The 18,573-nt window shown below is 42.1% G+C and overlaps 1 protein-coding gene across 1 annotated transcript in view; it reads left to right on the top strand.

The window, feature by feature from the left end:
* The first annotated feature begins 287 nt into the window (after positions 1-287).
* LOC135510861 (E3 ubiquitin-protein ligase MARCHF5-like) overlaps positions 288-18,573 on the top strand; it is a 42,862-nt gene continuing 24,576 nt past the window's right edge. Inside the window, exon 1 of the mRNA XM_064932156.1 lies at positions 288-390. Within this exon, the coding sequence (XP_064788228.1) occupies positions 323-390 (68 nt within the window). The 5' untranslated portion in view covers positions 288-322. The remainder of the gene's footprint in view (positions 391-18,573) is intronic.

The following is an 18,573-nucleotide window of genomic DNA, read 5'->3' as shown; positions in this document are numbered from 1 at the left end:
GCAGCCAGCTACTCTTGTAGCTGTTGAATTACTTTAGGCCTACAGTACATGCCAATCAATACTCCGTTGTTGTCTTTGATCAACTTTCCTTCAGTTGGAAAAAAGGCCTATAACGTAGATTACTTTCCATAGAGGGTTTTAGGCTAAACCTTGCAATCGAAGCTCATCTAAAATTTAGAGACCTGTGATGAATGCTGTAACTATGGATTGTGGTGGTGATCCAGAGGGAGTTATTGATTTTCTCTGGTTGTAGAGCAGGCCTGTTGTCTGTCTCCTGACCTTGCCAGTGTTTTATTTTCCGCTGTGGGCAGTATTTGCCCGAATGTCCCTGCTTGTGTACCATAAAGCAAATTCGGTAACTGCTTTGGGCACGACAAGTGAAAAGCACAGGTGAGCTGTTTTCCGTTTTTTTTTATTTTATATCATAATTTGTAGCCCTATACTAAAGCATGTGACATGGCACATTACATAATTTGATCTTTTGGAATGTAAAAACATGTTTGTTTTTTAGATGACAGGCCTAACTATTGTGCAGTGGAAGGCAGCCTCTGCGATTGCTAAATGTGTAACAGCTCTGCATGCCGCTGCCATGCCAGGGCTCTACACTGACATTTGTTACAAGGACTTGGTCTCAAGAAGAAAAACAAATGCATACAAAGAAATATATTTGAGAAGTTAATGTCAAGAATTGCCAGCTATTACAAAATACAGGGTTTAGAAGCACTAGAATTTTTTTATTTTTAAGATTACCCCTCACCTAGATTGAGTCTTGGTTTATATGAACCCTCGGTACTTTTCAGGCTTTTATCCTGAAGAATCTCTCCCTTTCTATGCTACCAAGTGTTTGCGTACTACTGGTAAAGTAACCACAAATATTATGATAAATATAATCTATAGTTACTAGGTTGTTAGTTAGCTAGCTAATGCTGTGTAACATGCTAGAGCAAGGTTAGCGGCTCGCAAGTAATTTTAGAACGGCCTGCGCTGTGGTTTATGAGTATAAAATGCGGTCCTGCCAATCTGCGATAGAAAGAGAAACACGTTGCACCGATATTATGGGTCAACATTTGGTCGTTTTGGGCTAGAAGCGAGCTGTTACTGGGCTCTACAGTGTGACCATTTTACTTGCATATGCACCTAAATATTTCTGTGCCACCTGACATTTTGTATTTAGGACCACCGGTGTGCTCTAGAAATATTAAGGATTTTGGCTTCATTTCATTTTTCATTGTGCGCCTAACATGCTATTTGTGAAAATAATATAAATAATAATAAATACATTTTTAAAAGTCAGTGTAGAGCCCTGCGTTCTCTTTGTAGTAATGGTGCAAGCATGATGGTCATGAATCAGCAGCCTGTGTATTCTCTATGGCAGTCAGAGGTGCACTGGTGCTCCCAAATTAAAATTCCATGCAAAATATTTGGGGTCATATGCTCGGAGCAAAGGCATTAACCCTGAGTTTGACGAAACCGATGGCAGGAAGATGTATGTCACGTTCCCTTCGTTTTAGGCGGTTGTGTTTGTTGCTCTATCAGTGACAAACACACGGCTCCACGTGTTTTTGTCTGGGCCTGCCACGAGCAGCAGGTTCCCCCTGCAATGCAGTGTTTCACGAACGGAGGAGGGAGACACTCGCACACACAACCTCCATGATTCTCTACCCTTTTATTTTGGTTGGGCATTAGCCATACTACGTTGTCGTTTTCCATTTCCATCTTTGTTTTTCTGTAATTATGTCATACAATTCATATATTGTCGACACTGGACAGCAAAATGTGATTTTGATATTCTGAAGCAGGGGTTCTTTAAACTTTTTCAGCCTGGGGCCCAAATGAGAAATTCTGTGTTATCATGGGACCCAAGCTTATGAAGAAATGCAACTATGTGTAAATATTGGTACATTACATTACCCTTATGCCTAAAACAAATGCAATATAGACAAAAACAAATACCCGTATAATTAGCTATTTATGTTTATTTTCCCCATTCCGTTTTAAAATACAGTAACTATTTGTTTATTCGGAACTGGAATAAACTGATCAAATCACACTGGTCGAAGTTTTCAACAAGCATGTCTATTCTGGACTCAGGTTTTGATAGTGCAACATGGAGGTCATGCTCAGCGTTGAGTGTGTTTCTGTACTTAAAAAAAAAAAAAGTATGTCAGAGATAAGAATCCTGACTCGCATAGGTATGTGGTGCCGGACTGGATCAGAACATCGACTGCTTTCTCAGTCAGGCAGGATACCACTTCCTGCTATAGATTACCAACCCCGAACTTTGTGTGTTTGCCTCTAAAAGCATCTTACTTCAATCAGTTTATTCTAGTTCAGAATAATAAAAAAATACTTGTTTTTCAACAGCAACAGTTGCAATTTAGATTTGTTTCAAAATTTCTTCAGTAAGATGTACAGTAGGCCTGATCATTTTGTCTTCATCTGTATTTACTGTTACTATACGGTTATCAGTAGCTTGCTTTGGCCAACGTTACTATAGCTATTAGCTGTATACAAGGCTAGGGGATTGTTTGAAAGAGAAACTCACATCTATGAGAGAGTACTCCTTTATTTCTGCTTATTGTTATAAAATGACAACAATGACTTGCTAGCTGAGTGACCTTTCCACTGTCGGCGCACTGTTTCCTGAAGCATTCTTCCCTGTTCTGAAGGAACTCCCTGTGTTTACCCTCATGCTGTGGATGTTTGGACAGGACGTGTCGTTTTATAAATTTTTTGAAAACTTTATTACTAAGCACTTCCCTACACAAAACACATTGTGGGCGCTCCTCGTTATTTCTCAAAGTTGGTATGAAACCAAGAGAGAAACTCATCGGTGTATTTGCGTTTCATGACGATGGAGCTCAGTCAGAACTTGCTAGCTTGAGTCATTTGATGACAGTGGTGAGTGCTGGCGAGTGGGAATGACAAGTCAGTGGCTGACAGCGCATCATCTGCTGCTGAACGACAGCGCTGCAGCGTGTTGGTCGCGGAGTGATCTTGAAGAAAACTGCAGAAAAAACTGGCATCTCCCGCTTGCGCAGCTGCCAAACTGAGCAGAGACCGCTGCTAAGCACAGAGTGCACTGAACCGTGAGCACAGTTATACTTAGCCAAATCAATTTCAGTAATCAATTATATAATTATACATTTACTCTGACACGTTGCAACCCACCATTAACAGGTCCACGACCCACTACTTTAAGAAAGAATGTTCTAAGGTCTTGGCTGTTGGTTGATGTGACTCCTGTTTGAGGTTGGAATGATGGGGTTTGGGGGGGAGAGTCGTGAAATAAGAGCTGCTAGTCTTGTGGCTTTCCCTGGGGAGGCGAGCGTTGAAGGCATACTCATAGGTTTGGGTTAACTGGGTCCGACCCCTGAGCCAAACCGTAAAATATAGACTCCTGCGGATTCACGGTGTAACTTAGGCCAGTCTGACTGGAAACAGATGCCAAATAGCAAGTCCCAGCTTGACATTTACCCTGCTGTTCGATGCAGGTGGCAACAATACACAAGGTTCATGGCTTATGTGCTTGATTGAGTAGAGGTAGACTACACAATGTTGTTATGGAGGTAGGTTAGTAGTAGAAGACAAGTGTTTTGATCTGTTAGATTGGAGTAGGCCCAACTAAGGATTTGTTTGGAGTTGAGGTAGGCTAGATGTTACTTGTTTGTTGTGGAGTAGAGGTAGCCCAAGCATTTTTGGTGTGTAGAATATATTAGATGCAGACTGAGTCTATTTGTTATGGGGTGGAGGCACTAAGGCTGTCAGACATGCGGAAGCCCCCGGACCTTAACCTTCATTGAAGACCTTTTGTGGGCCAGGATCCGGTCGCCTGCCTTTGTGCTAACGGACCCTCCAGTTTTCCCACAGTCACGTGACCGCCGCTGAGTGAAAGGAGCCTTTGTGTGAGTGGCACTGGCACTTCTTAAAAAACAGAAGCATGACTCGTGAGATGTGGAGGTAAAACTAATCGTACCATCACCCTCGTCTTTGTACCGGACTGTGATTCACTCCGTCGTGCACCCCATCTCTCAATCAAGTGTGCCTTTTCACTCCATCTTTACCCAGTTTTGAGAAATGGTGCAAAACAAAATGATTGAAGGTTAACTTAAATCATGGGAGTTGTTGCTGCGTTTTTGTTATTTTCCAGAGCCAGCTTCTCTTCCTGCTGGTTGTACACAAACACAATTGTCCAATAGTGCTTAGGTTGCTGTGTCGCAGTAGCAACATTCTTTCAGCCCTGGCAAGGAGTGTTGGGCTTGGAGTGATTAAATGGTGTCCACTACTCGTCACATCCCAAATCTCACACACTAACGCGTGACATGACTTTAATGGCCCTGTTACCACAGTAACCTCCCGCCCTTGAAGGTGCAGCTGAACATTTAGTTTCATCTGATATTTTGGTTAAAAGGCTACGGTCACAAATGTTTTTATTGAGCAATATACCACATTACTTCTAAATATAGGTGTTGTATGAATGTTACAGGCAGGGTCCTGAATGTTCTTCTGCTGGTGAACCTCATCTTGTGTAGGGCAATGGCAGCCGGTCTGGCAGTACTCCATGACCTTGGACTCATAGACTCTGCACTTTGACTCTTGCCAGCCCTGTGCTGTCTTTTCCTCTTCTCAGTCTGATGTTGAGCTTGTTCCCTGCTGAAAGCTTTCATCCAATGGGTCTATAGGATCTGTACTAGTAAAGCTTGTGTCAAGGTCAGCAGCGGCAGTATTAGTCTGTAGGACAAACACTAACCAGTCAGGGATTAGCCACATTTGACTACTTTGTCTCCAAGACACACAAGGTACTATATCTACCCACCCCCCTTGTGTCAAGAGCTCATGCATACTAACCTTCACACACAATACCCACCCCCAACATACCAGTCAGTTACCAACACCATCCCCTCCAATTTAGACTTCTAGCTTTGCATAAACGACCAACTAAGGCTCCATAATATAGAGAACTACATTAGAAGTGATAAACACACCAACTATGACAGGAAGACATGGACCATGTTTATGCCTAGCTCCAGTATATTTATTTGCTCATCATGGAGTCAGGGAAATATTTTGCAAAGGTGACTTCCACTAGTTCCTGGTGCTGAGCTTGATGCTGCTGCATGCATGCAGACGTTGATGGGATCAGACGTTGTAAATAGAACACTTAGGCCAGTCACATTAGCCTCTGCGATAGTTAGTTAGCTAGCTAATGTTTAGATAAAGTCCATTAAGATGTAGCTTGCAAAGTTACAAATCACATCAACAAAAGTTTATTTATTTATTTCATCATTATTGAACCAGGTAGGCAAGTCGAGAACAAGTTGTCATTTACAATTGCGACCAGGCCAAGATAAAGCAAAGCAGTTCGACACGTACAACAACACAGAGTTACACATGGAGTAAAACAAACATAGTCAATAATACAGTAAAAAAAATAAGTCTATATACAATGTGAGCAAGTGAGGTGAGAAGGGAGGTAAAGGCAATAAATAGGCCATGGTGGCGAAGTAAATACACTATAGCAAGTAAAACACAACAATGGTTGATTTGCAGTGGAAGAATGTGCAAAGTAGAGAGAAATAATGGGGTGCAAAGGAGCAAAAGAAATACAGTAGGGAAAGAGGTAGTTGTTTGGGCTAAATTATAGATGGGCTATGTATAGGTGCAGTAATCTGCAAGCTGCTCTGACAGCTGGTGCTTAACCTCTAGCGACGAGCAATCCCGTATCCAGGAGCGTAATCATAGCCTCAAGCGCATTACCATAACGCAACTTTTCCTATTCATGAAAATCGCAAACGAAGTGAAATAAATATATTCAAACACAAGCTTAGCCTTTTGTTAACAACACTGTCATCTCAGATTTTCAAAATATGCGTTACAGCCAACACTAGACAAGCATTTGTGTAAGTTTATCGTGGCATAATGCTATGCTAGCTCTGCTGGCATCAGGCAACATTTTCACAAAAATAAGAAAAGCAACCAAATTATATCATTTACCTTTTGAAGAACTTCGGATGCTTTCACTCAGGAGACTCCCAGTTAGATAGCAAAGTTCCTTTTTTCCAAAAATATTTATTTTTGTAGGCGAAATAGCTCCCGTTTGTTCATCATGCTTGGCTGAGAAATCGACCGGAAAATGCTACCATTACAACGCCAAACTTTTTTTCAAAATTAACTCAATAATATCGACAAACACGGCAAACGTTGTTTTGGATCCATCCTCAAGGTGTTTTTTAACATATGTATTCGATAATATATCCGTCGAGGCAGTTGGTTTCTCATAAGAAACGTTTGGAAAAATGGCTACCTCAGTATTTTACGCAAGGTTTTCTCCGGGAGACACCATGCGACCACTCGCCCTATATGGTCTCTTACAGCCATTCTCCAATGGAAATGCCTAAAAAGATGTCACAATGCTGTAGACACCTTGGGGAAAATGTGGAAAACGTAAGCTGACTCCTAGCTCCTTCACAGCCATATAAGGAGTCATTGGCATGAGGCAGCTTTAAAAAATGCGGCACTTCCTGATCGGATTTTTATCTGGGTTTTGCCTGAAACATCAGTTCTGTGGCACTCACAGACAATCTCTTTGCAGTTTTGGAAACTTTAGAGTGTCTTCTTTCCAAAGCTGTCAATTATATGCATAGTCAAGCATCTTATCGTGACAAAATATCTTGTTTAAAACGGGGACGTTTTTCATTAAAAAATTAAGAGCACCCCCTATATCCAACTAGTTAAAGCTAGTGAGGGAGATAAGTGTTTCCAGTTTCAGAGATTTTTGTAGTTCGTTCCAGTCATTGGCAGCAGAGAACTGGAGGGAGAGGCGGCCAAAGGAAGAATTGGTTTTGGGGGTGATCGGAGAGATATACCTGCTGGAGCACGTGCCACAGGTCGGTGCTGCTATGGTGACCAGCGAGCTGAGATAAGGGGGGACTTTACCTAGCAGGGTCTTGTAGATGACCTGGAGCCAGTGGGTTTGGGGACGAGTATGAAGCGAGGGCCCGCCAACAAGAGCATACAGGTCGCAGTGGTGGGTAGTATATGGGGCTTTGGTGACAAAAAGGATGGCACTGTGATAGACTGCATCCAATTTATTGAGTAGGGTATTGGAGGCTATTTTGTAAATGACATCGCCGAAGTCGAGGATTGGTAAGGATGGTCCGTTTTACAAGGGTGTGTTTGGCAGCATGAGTGAAGGATGCTTTGTTGCGAAATAGGAAGCCAATTCTAGATTTAACTTTGGATTGGAGATGTTTGATATGGGTCTGGAAGGAGAGTTTACAGTCTAACCAGACACCTAGGTATTTGTAGTTGTCCACATATTCTAAATCGGAGCTGTCCAGAGTAGTGATGTTGGGCAGGTGCAGGCAGCGATCGGTTGAAGAGCATGCATTTAGTTTTACTTGTATCAAGAGCAATTGGAGGCCACGGAAGGAGAGTTGTTTGGCATTGAAGCTCGACTGGAGGGTTGTTAACACAGTGTCCAAAGAAGGGCCAGAAGTATACAGAATGGTGTCATCTGCATAGAGGTGGATCAGAGACTCACCAGCAGCAAGAGCAACATCATTGATGTATACAGAGAAGAGTCAATCCAAGAATTGAACCCTGTGGCACCCACATAGAGCCTGCCAGAAGCCCGGACAACAGGCCCTCTGATTTGACACACTGAACTCTATCAGAGAAGTAGTTTGTGAACCAGGCGAGGCAATAATTTGAGAAACCAAGGCTGTCGAGTCTGCCGATGTGGTGATTGGCAGTCGAAAGCTTTGGCCAGGTCAATGAATACAGCTGCACGGTATTGTTTCTTATCGATGGCGGTTAAGATATTGTTTAGGACCTTGAGCGTGGCATGAATAGATAGCAACTGGCTAATTACATTGATTTGCTTTAGAATGTCTAGCCAGTGTATTATGAAAGCTAGCTAGAATTTGGTGTAGATAAACAAATGTAGTTCCTTAGCTAATGATCTACATTACCGATGCTTGACTTCTTAGTAAGGCAACCACTTAAGTGTTACCCCAGCAACCTGTGCTTGCATGTAGTTTGCACATCCAGGTGCTGAGCACCATACCATAACTAAACCTTTCGACATAAAAATAAATTGTTTTCGCAAGCTGATGTCCTTTGAATGAGTGGCTGGTCCAGTGAGTAACGTTAGCTACCTTTTGACACCTATTCTCAACAGCATCCACCTCGACAGGGGCGGAACTATGTCCTGAAATGCCTATGGATTCTGGATATTATGGTTAGCTCACAACCGGGAATTGTAGATGAACAGTTTCTACCGGCGAGATGCAGCATTGCTCGTATTTACATGTAGTGGGGAAATTCTAGTTTTTTATGACATGTTAATAACATATTAACGTCAGTCTTGAATTTGGCCTTTACTACTATAGCCCATAGAAACATATTAAATAAAGTTCATACAGACAGTCAAAAAATAAATAATAAGGAATAAGGTTTTGAAGTGTCTGTCCTATAGGAGATATAAGCAATGTTAGGACATATTTTAGTGCTTAGGACACACAATAAGCCCCCATACCTCCTGCAAAAAAAGCTTCTCTCAAATTTTGTGCACACATTTGTTCACATCCTTGTAAGTGAGCATTAATCCATTTCCAAGATAATCCAGCCACCTGACAGGTGTAGCATATCAAGAAGCTAATTAATCAGCATGTTTCACTACACAGGTGCACCTTGTGCTGAGGACAATAAAATGCTGTTTTTTTTTAAATGCCGTTTTGTGGGGAAAAACTCATTCTGATCGGCTGAGCTTAGCTGCCAAGTGAGTTGGCCAATGCCTTCCAAGGCCCACCTATGGCTGCACCCCTGCCCAGTCATGTGAAATAGATTAGGGTCGAATTTATTTCAAATTCCTGATATCTTTGTATGAACTGTAACTCAGTAAATCCTGAATCACATTCATATTTTTGTTCAATATAGTTTGTCGCACAAATGGTTCAGATGCTAAAGACAGAAGTTGGCACATCTGCAGTACCAACTACAGAAGAGTCGTGGGTGTCGTAGAGCAAAACGGTCGTACGACAGACTTTTGTCTCATGGTCTGACAAACACCTAACTGGGCCACCTTCCACCGCAGATGCGGATGGTCGATGCTGTGGATTGAGACACAGCCTATGAAAAATTATATCTCTAGTTTAAATTGACAGATTTCTATGGGGATTTTTAAATTATGTTACTTAGATGGACGCACAAATTAATGGACATATACAGTGAAAGAGCAGCGATGACATTATTTGACAAGTGTGGTTTAATTCAAACCAGTCTCTTGTTTCAAGCCTTTGTTGGTTATTGGTTCGCAGGCCTAATTGCTTTTGAGTTGAGACCTGACTGAAGCTTTTGGTCAGTGCCAGTGTTTTGTTTGAATGTTTAGGCTGTAAAATTGGGCATCGGGACTGTGTTTTGTAGTGTTTGTCTTGTCATATGTTCTAGTGTTTGGAGGCCTGTGTTTGTGTTATTTGCTGAGCAGGACCGAGCGAGGAGAAAGCCAGCCAGGGGTTAGGGTTTTGTGAAGAGGATAGCGTTTCGCCAGTTGTATCGTGGCTTGTCATGTGGAGGGGCAGCATTACGGGAACTGGAGCCAGTGTATCTGGGGGAGCACCCACGCTTGCCTTTGTTCCCCACGGCTGTGTTCCTGTGGAGACATCTGTCTACCCTTCCAATCAGCTTCCCGTCCTCCCGTTTCATCCCTCTGTCTCTCTCTGCTGCTTCTCAGCTCAGGTTCTACTAATCTCCTTCCTCTGGGCCTTTGTTTTCCCCGGTCAGGCTCATAGTCAGGCTCATAGTCACAACGATATGCTCATGTAGTCAAAAACTAGGTTGATTTTTATAACCCGAAAATTGCTATTCTGTGACTGGATGCTCTGTGAATCTGGATTAGGAACAACCTCCCCTGGGATGGGATATTTTCTGACCTCCCCTGATTTTTAGGGTAGGAACCCAGCTACAAAAGGGCATTTGACCCATTATATCCACCGTAGCTAACTGTACTGTAACCGTAGTCACAGATAATACAAGAGGACTTGTTGTGGACATCCCAGCAGCGTGTCGTTTCACATTGTGGATAGAGTCATAGTGGGAGGATGGATGAGGTTAATTTGAGGATGGTAGAGCAGAGGAAGAAGAGTTAAGATCAGACTCTGTTTCGCCACGTGGCCCCTGTTCCTCCGCAGGCCCACGTTACCCAAGCACCCGACCCCTAGGCTCCACTAAGCTCTCCCTCATGTTTTGTTCACCCCCTGGAGGATGGAAAATCAGCCAGATATTTACCTAGTTACCTGAGCAAGCGACCGAGACAGGCCCCCCTGCAGCCTGGTAACAGAGCACACCCTGGGCTGGAGGATTATGACCGATAGCCAAAGATTTGCTATCCATTATTCAAGCCTAGTAGCAGGCAGGTTTAATTATACATGGTGGTATTATGGGATTTTGCCATGTTAGACGAGGGTCTGAAAATCATATCTACCTTTTATCATCATAAAATTCTGCCATATATCTAGATTTTGTGTTATTTCTCTAATATTTGTACAATTAAAGGTGAAATACACTATATTCAAAAAGTCAGCAATAATCTAATGAATTCAGTTCTTGTTAACTTATACCTAGGCTAAATACAGTATAAGCCTTCCACAACCATAAGACTCAGTAATAATGTAATTATTTTATAATAAATAGTTTAACCTGCATTTTTTTTTTGCAGTAATTACTGATCTGGCTTTCAAGTCAGTCTATGAAAATGTGCATTTGGTTACAAATTTAATCAGAACCATGCATAATGCACATTCACTATTTGTAGCGGGCATGATAGAAAATTAATACAGGTCTCATAAACAATCTCTCAAGCACAAGCCCACTTGCTAGTGAGTAGCCAGCTACTCTTTATAGGAGTCCTTTTATTTAAAGTTTATCCAACTTGAATCTATTTGCTAGGTAACAAAGCAGAACAGTGGAATTGTTATGAACACACCCTTCTGTCCGTCACCAACTGTTTGAACAGCATGCTAGCCTTTCCACTTTTTTCCGATGTTGAAATCAAGTGGCCTAGCTTATTTCTCAGCTTGCTAATTTCTTATATAATTGTTTTATGCTTATTGCACATTTTATAAACCAGGCTATTGCAGACTAAAAAGGGAAGCACAGCCGGGAGCTGCCCAGTGACACAAGCCTAGCAGACGAGCTAAATTACTTCTATGCTCGCTTTGAGACGAGTAACACTGAAGCATGCATGAGAGCATCAGCTGTTCCGGACGACTGCGTGATCACACTCTACACTCTTGTTGACCTGTTTAAAGGTCTTACAAGGCTGCAGGGCCAGGCGGATTACCAGGACATGTACTCAATGCATGCGCTGTCCAACTGGCAAGTGACTTTACTGACATTTACAACCTTTTCCTGACTGAGTCTGTAATATCAACATGTTTCAAGCAGACCACCATAGTCCCTGTGCCCAAGAACACTAAGGTAGCATGCCTAAATGACTACCAACCCGTAGCACTCACATCTCACTCACATAATTAAGTACATGATTTGATAGAGCAGTCTGACTGAGTGGTGGTAGTCAACAGCAGACTCGTAAGCATACATTCCAAAAGCACTTTCCTGCGTTTGCCAGCAGCTCTTCGCAATGTTTGAAGCACAGCGCTGTTTATGACTTCAAGCCTATCAACTCCTGAGAATAGGCTGGCAATACTATAGTGCCTATAAGAGCATCCAATAGTCAAAGGTATATGAAATACAAATGGTATAGAGAGAAATGGTCCTATAATTCCTATAATAACTACAACCTGAAACTTCTTAGCTGGGAATATTGAAGACTCATGTTAAAAGGAACCACCAGCTTTCAAATTTTCTCATGTTCTGAGCAAGGAACTTTAAATGTTAGCTTTTTTACATGCCACATTTGCGCTCTTACTTTCTTCTCCAACACTGTGATTTTGCAATATTTAAACCAAATTGAGCATGTTTCATTATTTATTTGAGACTTAATTGATTGAATTGACGCGTTGAGTATTGCTCTCTCTACCATTTGTATTTCATATACCTTTGACTAATGGATGTTCTTATTGCCAGCCTAATCTCGGGAGTCGATCTTGAAATCATAAACAGCGCTGTGCATATTCTATATTGTAGAAAATAGTAAAAATTAAAAACCCTGGAATGAGTAGGTGTGCCCAAGCTTTTGACTTGTAAATGTGATCATTCTTGATTATTATTTTTTATTCACAAATGCGGGTGAAATGCTCCCACTGTGGATCCCTGACCACCTGCCAACGTGGCTGATGAAATAGACACATTACTCGCCTATGCCAAAATCTATCCGTATTTGGCCAGTGGCGGGGTGTTAATTTTAGGCCCTGTTGGTGATTGAGTTGGAGACGTGCGTGGCCTTGCAGTTATGGGTGAACATGGAGTACAGGAGGGGGTTGAGAATGCCACTCTGTGCTGTCCCTGTGTTAAGTATCAACATGGCAGAGGTGTTGTTGCCTACTTTCACCACTTGGGGATGGTCTGTCAGGACTTCTGGACCCAGTTTCTACTGAATCTATTGGAAACCAAACGGGAGGTGAGGGAGATGAAGAATTTAATTTAATTTTTGGTGGCGAGGGAGACTAAATGAGTTAATGTTTTTTTTGTGACTATCAGCTTTGAAATCATCATTTTGCATTATGGTTTGCATCTTATCATAAAGTACTAGGGCAGTGAATTCACCTGTAAGCTAGTAAATATCGTCTTGCATTGTAAAAGTGTTCTAGCCCGTAAGGACATTGTTTTGCGAACCGTAATGCAGTTTAAACATATCTACATGCTGTGCTGCATTATTCAAGAGTGATTAATTTCTGTGCAGCGTGAATGGGGAGCTAACAATGCAGCCCAGACAGCTCTAGCAATGAATGAATGAATGAATGAATGAGCAGTGGAGCAGGCACTTTGCTTTACATGCTTTGCTTTACATGCTAAGGGGTGCTCTGATAGACTTGATCCTCTCAATCACGTGAGTCACATTTGACAGTAGTAGCTAAAGTGTACTTTTTTTAAATGTATATGGAAAAAAATAGGTTTTGGTATACCGTGCCACACTAGTTGGAGGCTCACAGGTTGCTAAATGCCCATTATGACCTACTCCCTGGCTGAGCTGAATACAAGGATAAGGTTGAGATGGCCGACAATGAGATGTGAAATTGAGCTCCGGTGCATCCTGTTTCTATTGATCATCCTTGAGATGTTTCTACAACTTGATTGGAGTCCACCTGTGGTAGATTCAATTGATTGGACATGATTTGGAAAGGCCCACACCTATATAAGGTCCCACAGTTGACAGTATATGTCAGAGCAAAACCAATCCATGAGGTTGAAGAAATTGTCCATTGAGCTCCAGGACAGGATTGTGTCGAGGCACAGATCTGGGGAAGGTTACCAAAATATTTCTGCAGCATTGAAGGCCTGCAAGAACACAGTGACCTCCATCATTCTTAAATGGAAGAAGTTTTGAATCACCAAGACTCTTCCTAGAGCTGGCTTCCCGGCCAAACTGAGCAATCGGATTAGAAGGGCCTTGGTGGGGGAGGTGGCCAAGAACCCGATGGTCAGTCTGACAGAGTTCCTCTGGGGCGAATGTCCTCATCATGCTAAGGGGATGTTTTTTAGTGGCAGGGACTGGGAGACGGACATATCGAGGGAAAGATGAACGGAGCAAAGTACAGAGATTCTTGATGAAAGCACTCTGGAGCACGTTCAGTCCCTCAGACTGGGGCGAAGGATCACCTTCCAACAGGACAACAACCCTAATCACACAGCCAAGACGACACAGGAGTGGCTTCGGGACAAGTCTCTGAATGTCCTTGAGTGGCCCAGCCAGAGCTCAGACTTGAACCTGATTGAACATCTCTGGAGAGACCTGAAAATAGCTATGCAGTGAATACATATGTCAATGTGATATTTTTTAAATTTAGTTATTATGGGGTATTGTGTGTAATTTAATCCATTTTTAGATGTAACAATGTGGGAAAAGTCCAGGGGTTTGAATACTTTCTGAAGGCACTGTAAACCAGTAGGCTAAATACTTGTAGGCTATAAGAGACAGACTAGTTTGTCATCCAGTCTCCATACACATCACCAGGTCTTATCTCTGGGTGCTGCTATTTGTTACGTTCCTGCATTGATCAAATAATCATTATGGCCATTGTTTTCTATGAGGTGACGGCCGCATGTTTGCGAAAAGACTTGCAGGTAGTCTCTTCCCTTTGCAAATGGTCCTAGACATTCTGATGTGGTTGGCCTTGTAGGCTATGCCTGTATAAAAAATAAATAGAGTAGGCTGCCTACCCTTTGACGCTGCTAGGTGTGTAGGCATCCACAGCATTTCAGTTCATTTTGCTCACTTAGCAGATTATTTTGTTATTGATCTTGTTTGAGTTGTGCACAGTCACTGCACCAGAGTATGTCTGCTCTGTATCCCAGGATACATTTATTCAGTCTACTGTCTGAGAGGAATCTTTGATCAATACACTACACTGTTATCGGTCCCAAGAGCTAGGCCTAGCCTAACAAAATATAATTTCTTCCAAAATCAACCCCAAGTATAAAAGCCAGTGTTTTAGGAGTTGACTTTGTTCTGCTGACTGCCCACTTTCACCGAGTGCTGTCCCCCTGAGGCCATGGCTGAGATTACTTTACTTGGCCCTCGGCTTTGGACAGTGTACTCACAAGCTTTTTATCTTTATCTCAGATGTAGGGGGATTTTATTTTTTTTAATCTTCAGCTGCAGCGCACACTGTGTGTGTGTATGTACATACAGTGTATTCATACACCTTAAATGTTCCACATTTTGTTACATTACCGCCGTATTCTAGAATTGATTAAATTGTTTTTATTTTGGCCTCCCGAGTGGTGCAGCGGACTAAGGCACTGCATCGTAGTGCTTGAGGCGTTATTAAAGACCCGGGTTTGATCTCAAGCTGGTCAGCACCCGGCCACGACCGGGAGACCCATAAGGTGGCGCACAGTTTGCCCAGCATGGTTAGGGGAGGGTTTGGCCGGCCGCGATGTCCTTGTCCCTTCGCGCTCTAGCGACTCCTGTGTTTGGCTGGGTGCATGCACTCTGGCATGGTTGCCAGTTGTACAGTGTTTCCTCTGACACATTGGTGTGCCTGGCTTCCGTGTTCAACGAGCAGTGTGTCAAGAAGCAGTGCGGCTTGGCAGGGTTGTGTTTCGGGGGACGCATGGCTCTCGATCTTTGCCTCTCCCGAGTCTACGGGAGTTGCAGCAATGGGACAAGACTGTAACTACCCATTTGGATAAACGAAATTGGGGTAGAAAATTATCATATTAAAGAATGTTTTTTTCCCCCTCATCAATCGACACGCAATACCCCATAATGACAAAGCAAACATGGGTTTTTACACAATTTTGAAAATGTATAAAAAATAAACACATTTACAGAAGTATTCAGAACCTTTACTCAGTACTTTTTGAAGCACCATTGGCAGGGATTACAGCCTCGAGTTGTCTTTGGTATGACACTACAAGCTTCGCACACCTGTATTTGGGCGAGTTTCTTCCATTATTCTCTACAGATCCTCTCAAGCTCTGTCATGTTGGATGGGGAGCGTCACTCCACAGCTATTTTCAGGTCTCTCCAGAAATGTTAGATTGGGTTCAAGTCCGGCTGGCTGGGATACTGAAAGACATGCAGAGACTTGTCCCGAAGCCACTCCTGCGCTGTCTTGACTGTGTGATTAGGGTCATTGTCCTGTTGGAAGGTGAACCTTCTTCCCAGTCTGAGGTCCTGAGTGCTCTGGAGCAGGTTTTTATCAAGGATCTCTCTGTGCTTTGCTCCGTTCATCTTTCCCTCAATCCTGACTAGTCTCCCAGTCCCTGCCGCTGAGAAACATCACCGTAGGGATGGTGTCAGGTTTCCTCCAGACGTGATGCTTGGCATTCAGGCCAAAGGTTTCAATCTTGGTTTCATCAGACCAAAGAATTGTGTTAATGATGGTCTGAGTTCTTTGGGTGCCCTTTGGCAAACTCCAAGCGGGCTGTCATGTGCCTTTTACTGAGGAGTGGCTTCCGTCTGGCCGCTCTACCACAACGGCCTGATTGGTAGAGTGCAGCACAGATGGTTGTCTACAGAGGAGCTCTGTCAGTGCGGCCATCATTTTCTTGGTCACCTCCCTGACCAAGGCCCTTCTCCACTGATTGCTCAGTTTGGCCGGGCGGCCAGTGCTAGGAAGAGTCTTGATGGTTCCAAACTTCTTCCATCTAAGAATGATGGAGACCACTGTCTTCTTGCGGAACTTCAATGCTGCAGAAATGTTTTGGTAACCTTCCCCAGATCTGTTCCTCAACACAATCCTGTCTGAGCTCTACGGACAATTTCATTGACCTCATGGCTTGGTTTTTGATCTGACATGCACTGTCAACTGTGGGACCTTATATAGACAGGTGTGTGCCTTTCCAAACCATGTCCAATCAATTGAATTTACCACAGGTGGACTCCAAGTTGTAGAAACATCTCAAGGGGGATCAATGGAAACAGGATGCACCTGCGCTCAATTTTAAGTCTTATAGCAAAGAGTCTGAATATTTATGTAAATATAGTATTTCAGTTTTTTTGTTTTATACATTTGTAAACATTTTTAAAAACGTGTTTTCACTTTGTCGTTATGGGTTATTGTGTGTAGTTTGAGGGGGGGAATAATAATTTCCTGAATTTTAGAATAAGGCTGGAACGTAACAAAATATAGGAGTCAAGGGGTCTGAATTAGAGGTCGACCAATTATGATTTTTCAACGCCGATACCGATTTATTGGAGGACCAAAGAAAGCAGATACAGATTTTAATCGAACAATTTAAAAAAAAAAATGTCATTTGCAATTATAACAATACTAAATGAACACTTATGTTAACCTAATATAATGCATCAATAAAATCAATTTAGCCTCAAATAAATAATGAAACATGTTCAATTTGGTTTAAATAATGCAAAATCAGTGTTGGAGAAGAAAGTAAAAGTGCAATATGTACCATGTAAGAGAGCAAATGTTTAAATTCCTTGCTCAGAACATGAGAACATATGAAATCTGGTAGTTCCTTTTAACATGAGTCTTCAATATTCCCAGGTAAGAAGTTTTAGGTTGTAGTTATTATAGGACTATTTCCCTCAATGCCATTTGTATTTCATTAACCTTTTGACTATTGGATGTTCTTATAGGCACTTTAGTATTGCCATTGTATAGCTTCCGTCCCTCTCCTCGATCCTCCCTGGGCTCGAACCAGGTACACAACGATAACCGCCACCCTCGAAGCAGCGGTACCCTTGCAGAGCAAGGGGAACAACCACTCCAATTCTCAGAGCGAGTGACGTTTGAAACGCTATTAGCGCACACCCTGCTAACTAGCTTGCCATTTCACATCGGTTACACCAGCCTCATCTCAGGAGTTGATGGGCTTGAAGTCATAAACAGCGCAATGCTTGACGCACAACGAAGAGCTGCTGGCAAAATGCACAAAAGTGCTGTTTGAATGAATGCTTACGAGCCTGCTGCTGCCTACCATCGCTCAGTCAGATACTCGTATGCTTGTATGCTCAGTCAGATTATATGCAACGCAGGACACGCAAGATAAACTAGTAATATCATCAACCATATGTAGTTAACTAGTGATTATGATTGATTGTTTAATGATTGTTGATTGTTTAAAATAGGTTTAATGCTAGCTAGCAACTTTCCTTGGCTTACTGCATTTGCGTAACAGGCAGTCTCCTTGTGGAGCGCAACAGGCAGGTGGTTATAGCGTTGGACTAGTTAACTGTATGGTTGCAAGATTGGATCCCCCGAGCTGACAAGGTGAAAATCTGTCGTTCTGCCCCTGAACAAAGCAGTTAACCCACCGTTCCTTGGCAGTCATTGAAAATAAGAATGTGTTCTTAACTGACTTGCCTAGTTAAATAAAGATTAAATAAAGGTGTAAAAATATTTGGAAAAATCTGCCAAATCGGTGTCCAAAAATACCGATTTCCAATTGTTATGAAAACTTGAAGTCGGCCCCAATTAATCGGTCTACCTCTAGTCTGAATACTTTCTGAATGCACTGTGTATATATATATATATATATATATATATATATAATACCAGTCAAAGGTTTGGACACCTATTCATTCAAGGGTTTTTCTTTATTTTACTATTTTCTACATTGTAAAATAATAGTGAAGACATAAACTATGAAATAACACATGGAACCATGTAGTAAGCAAGAAAGTGTTAAGCAAATCAAAATATATTGTAGATTCTTCAAAGTTGCCTACCTTTGCCTTGATGACAGCTTTGCGCTCTCTCAACCAGCTTCATGTGTTAGTCACCTGGAATGCATTTAAATTAACAGGTGTGCCTTGTTAAAGGTTAATTTGTGGAATTTCTTTCCTTAATGCTTTTGAGCTAATCAGTTGTGCTGTGACAAGGTCGGGTTGGTATATAGAAGATGGCTATATTTGGTAAAAGACCAAGTTATATAAATTTAACTTTTTTTTAATTTATTTTTATTTTACTACATCATTCCATA

This window comes from Oncorhynchus masou, chromosome 23 (genome assembly GCF_036934945.1).
Source record: "Oncorhynchus masou masou isolate Uvic2021 chromosome 23, UVic_Omas_1.1, whole genome shotgun sequence".
Classification (NCBI taxonomy): domain Eukaryota; kingdom Metazoa; phylum Chordata; class Actinopteri; order Salmoniformes; family Salmonidae; genus Oncorhynchus; species Oncorhynchus masou.
Note: the sequence above shows the minus strand (reverse complement) of the source record. Positions and strands in the feature narration are given on the sequence as shown.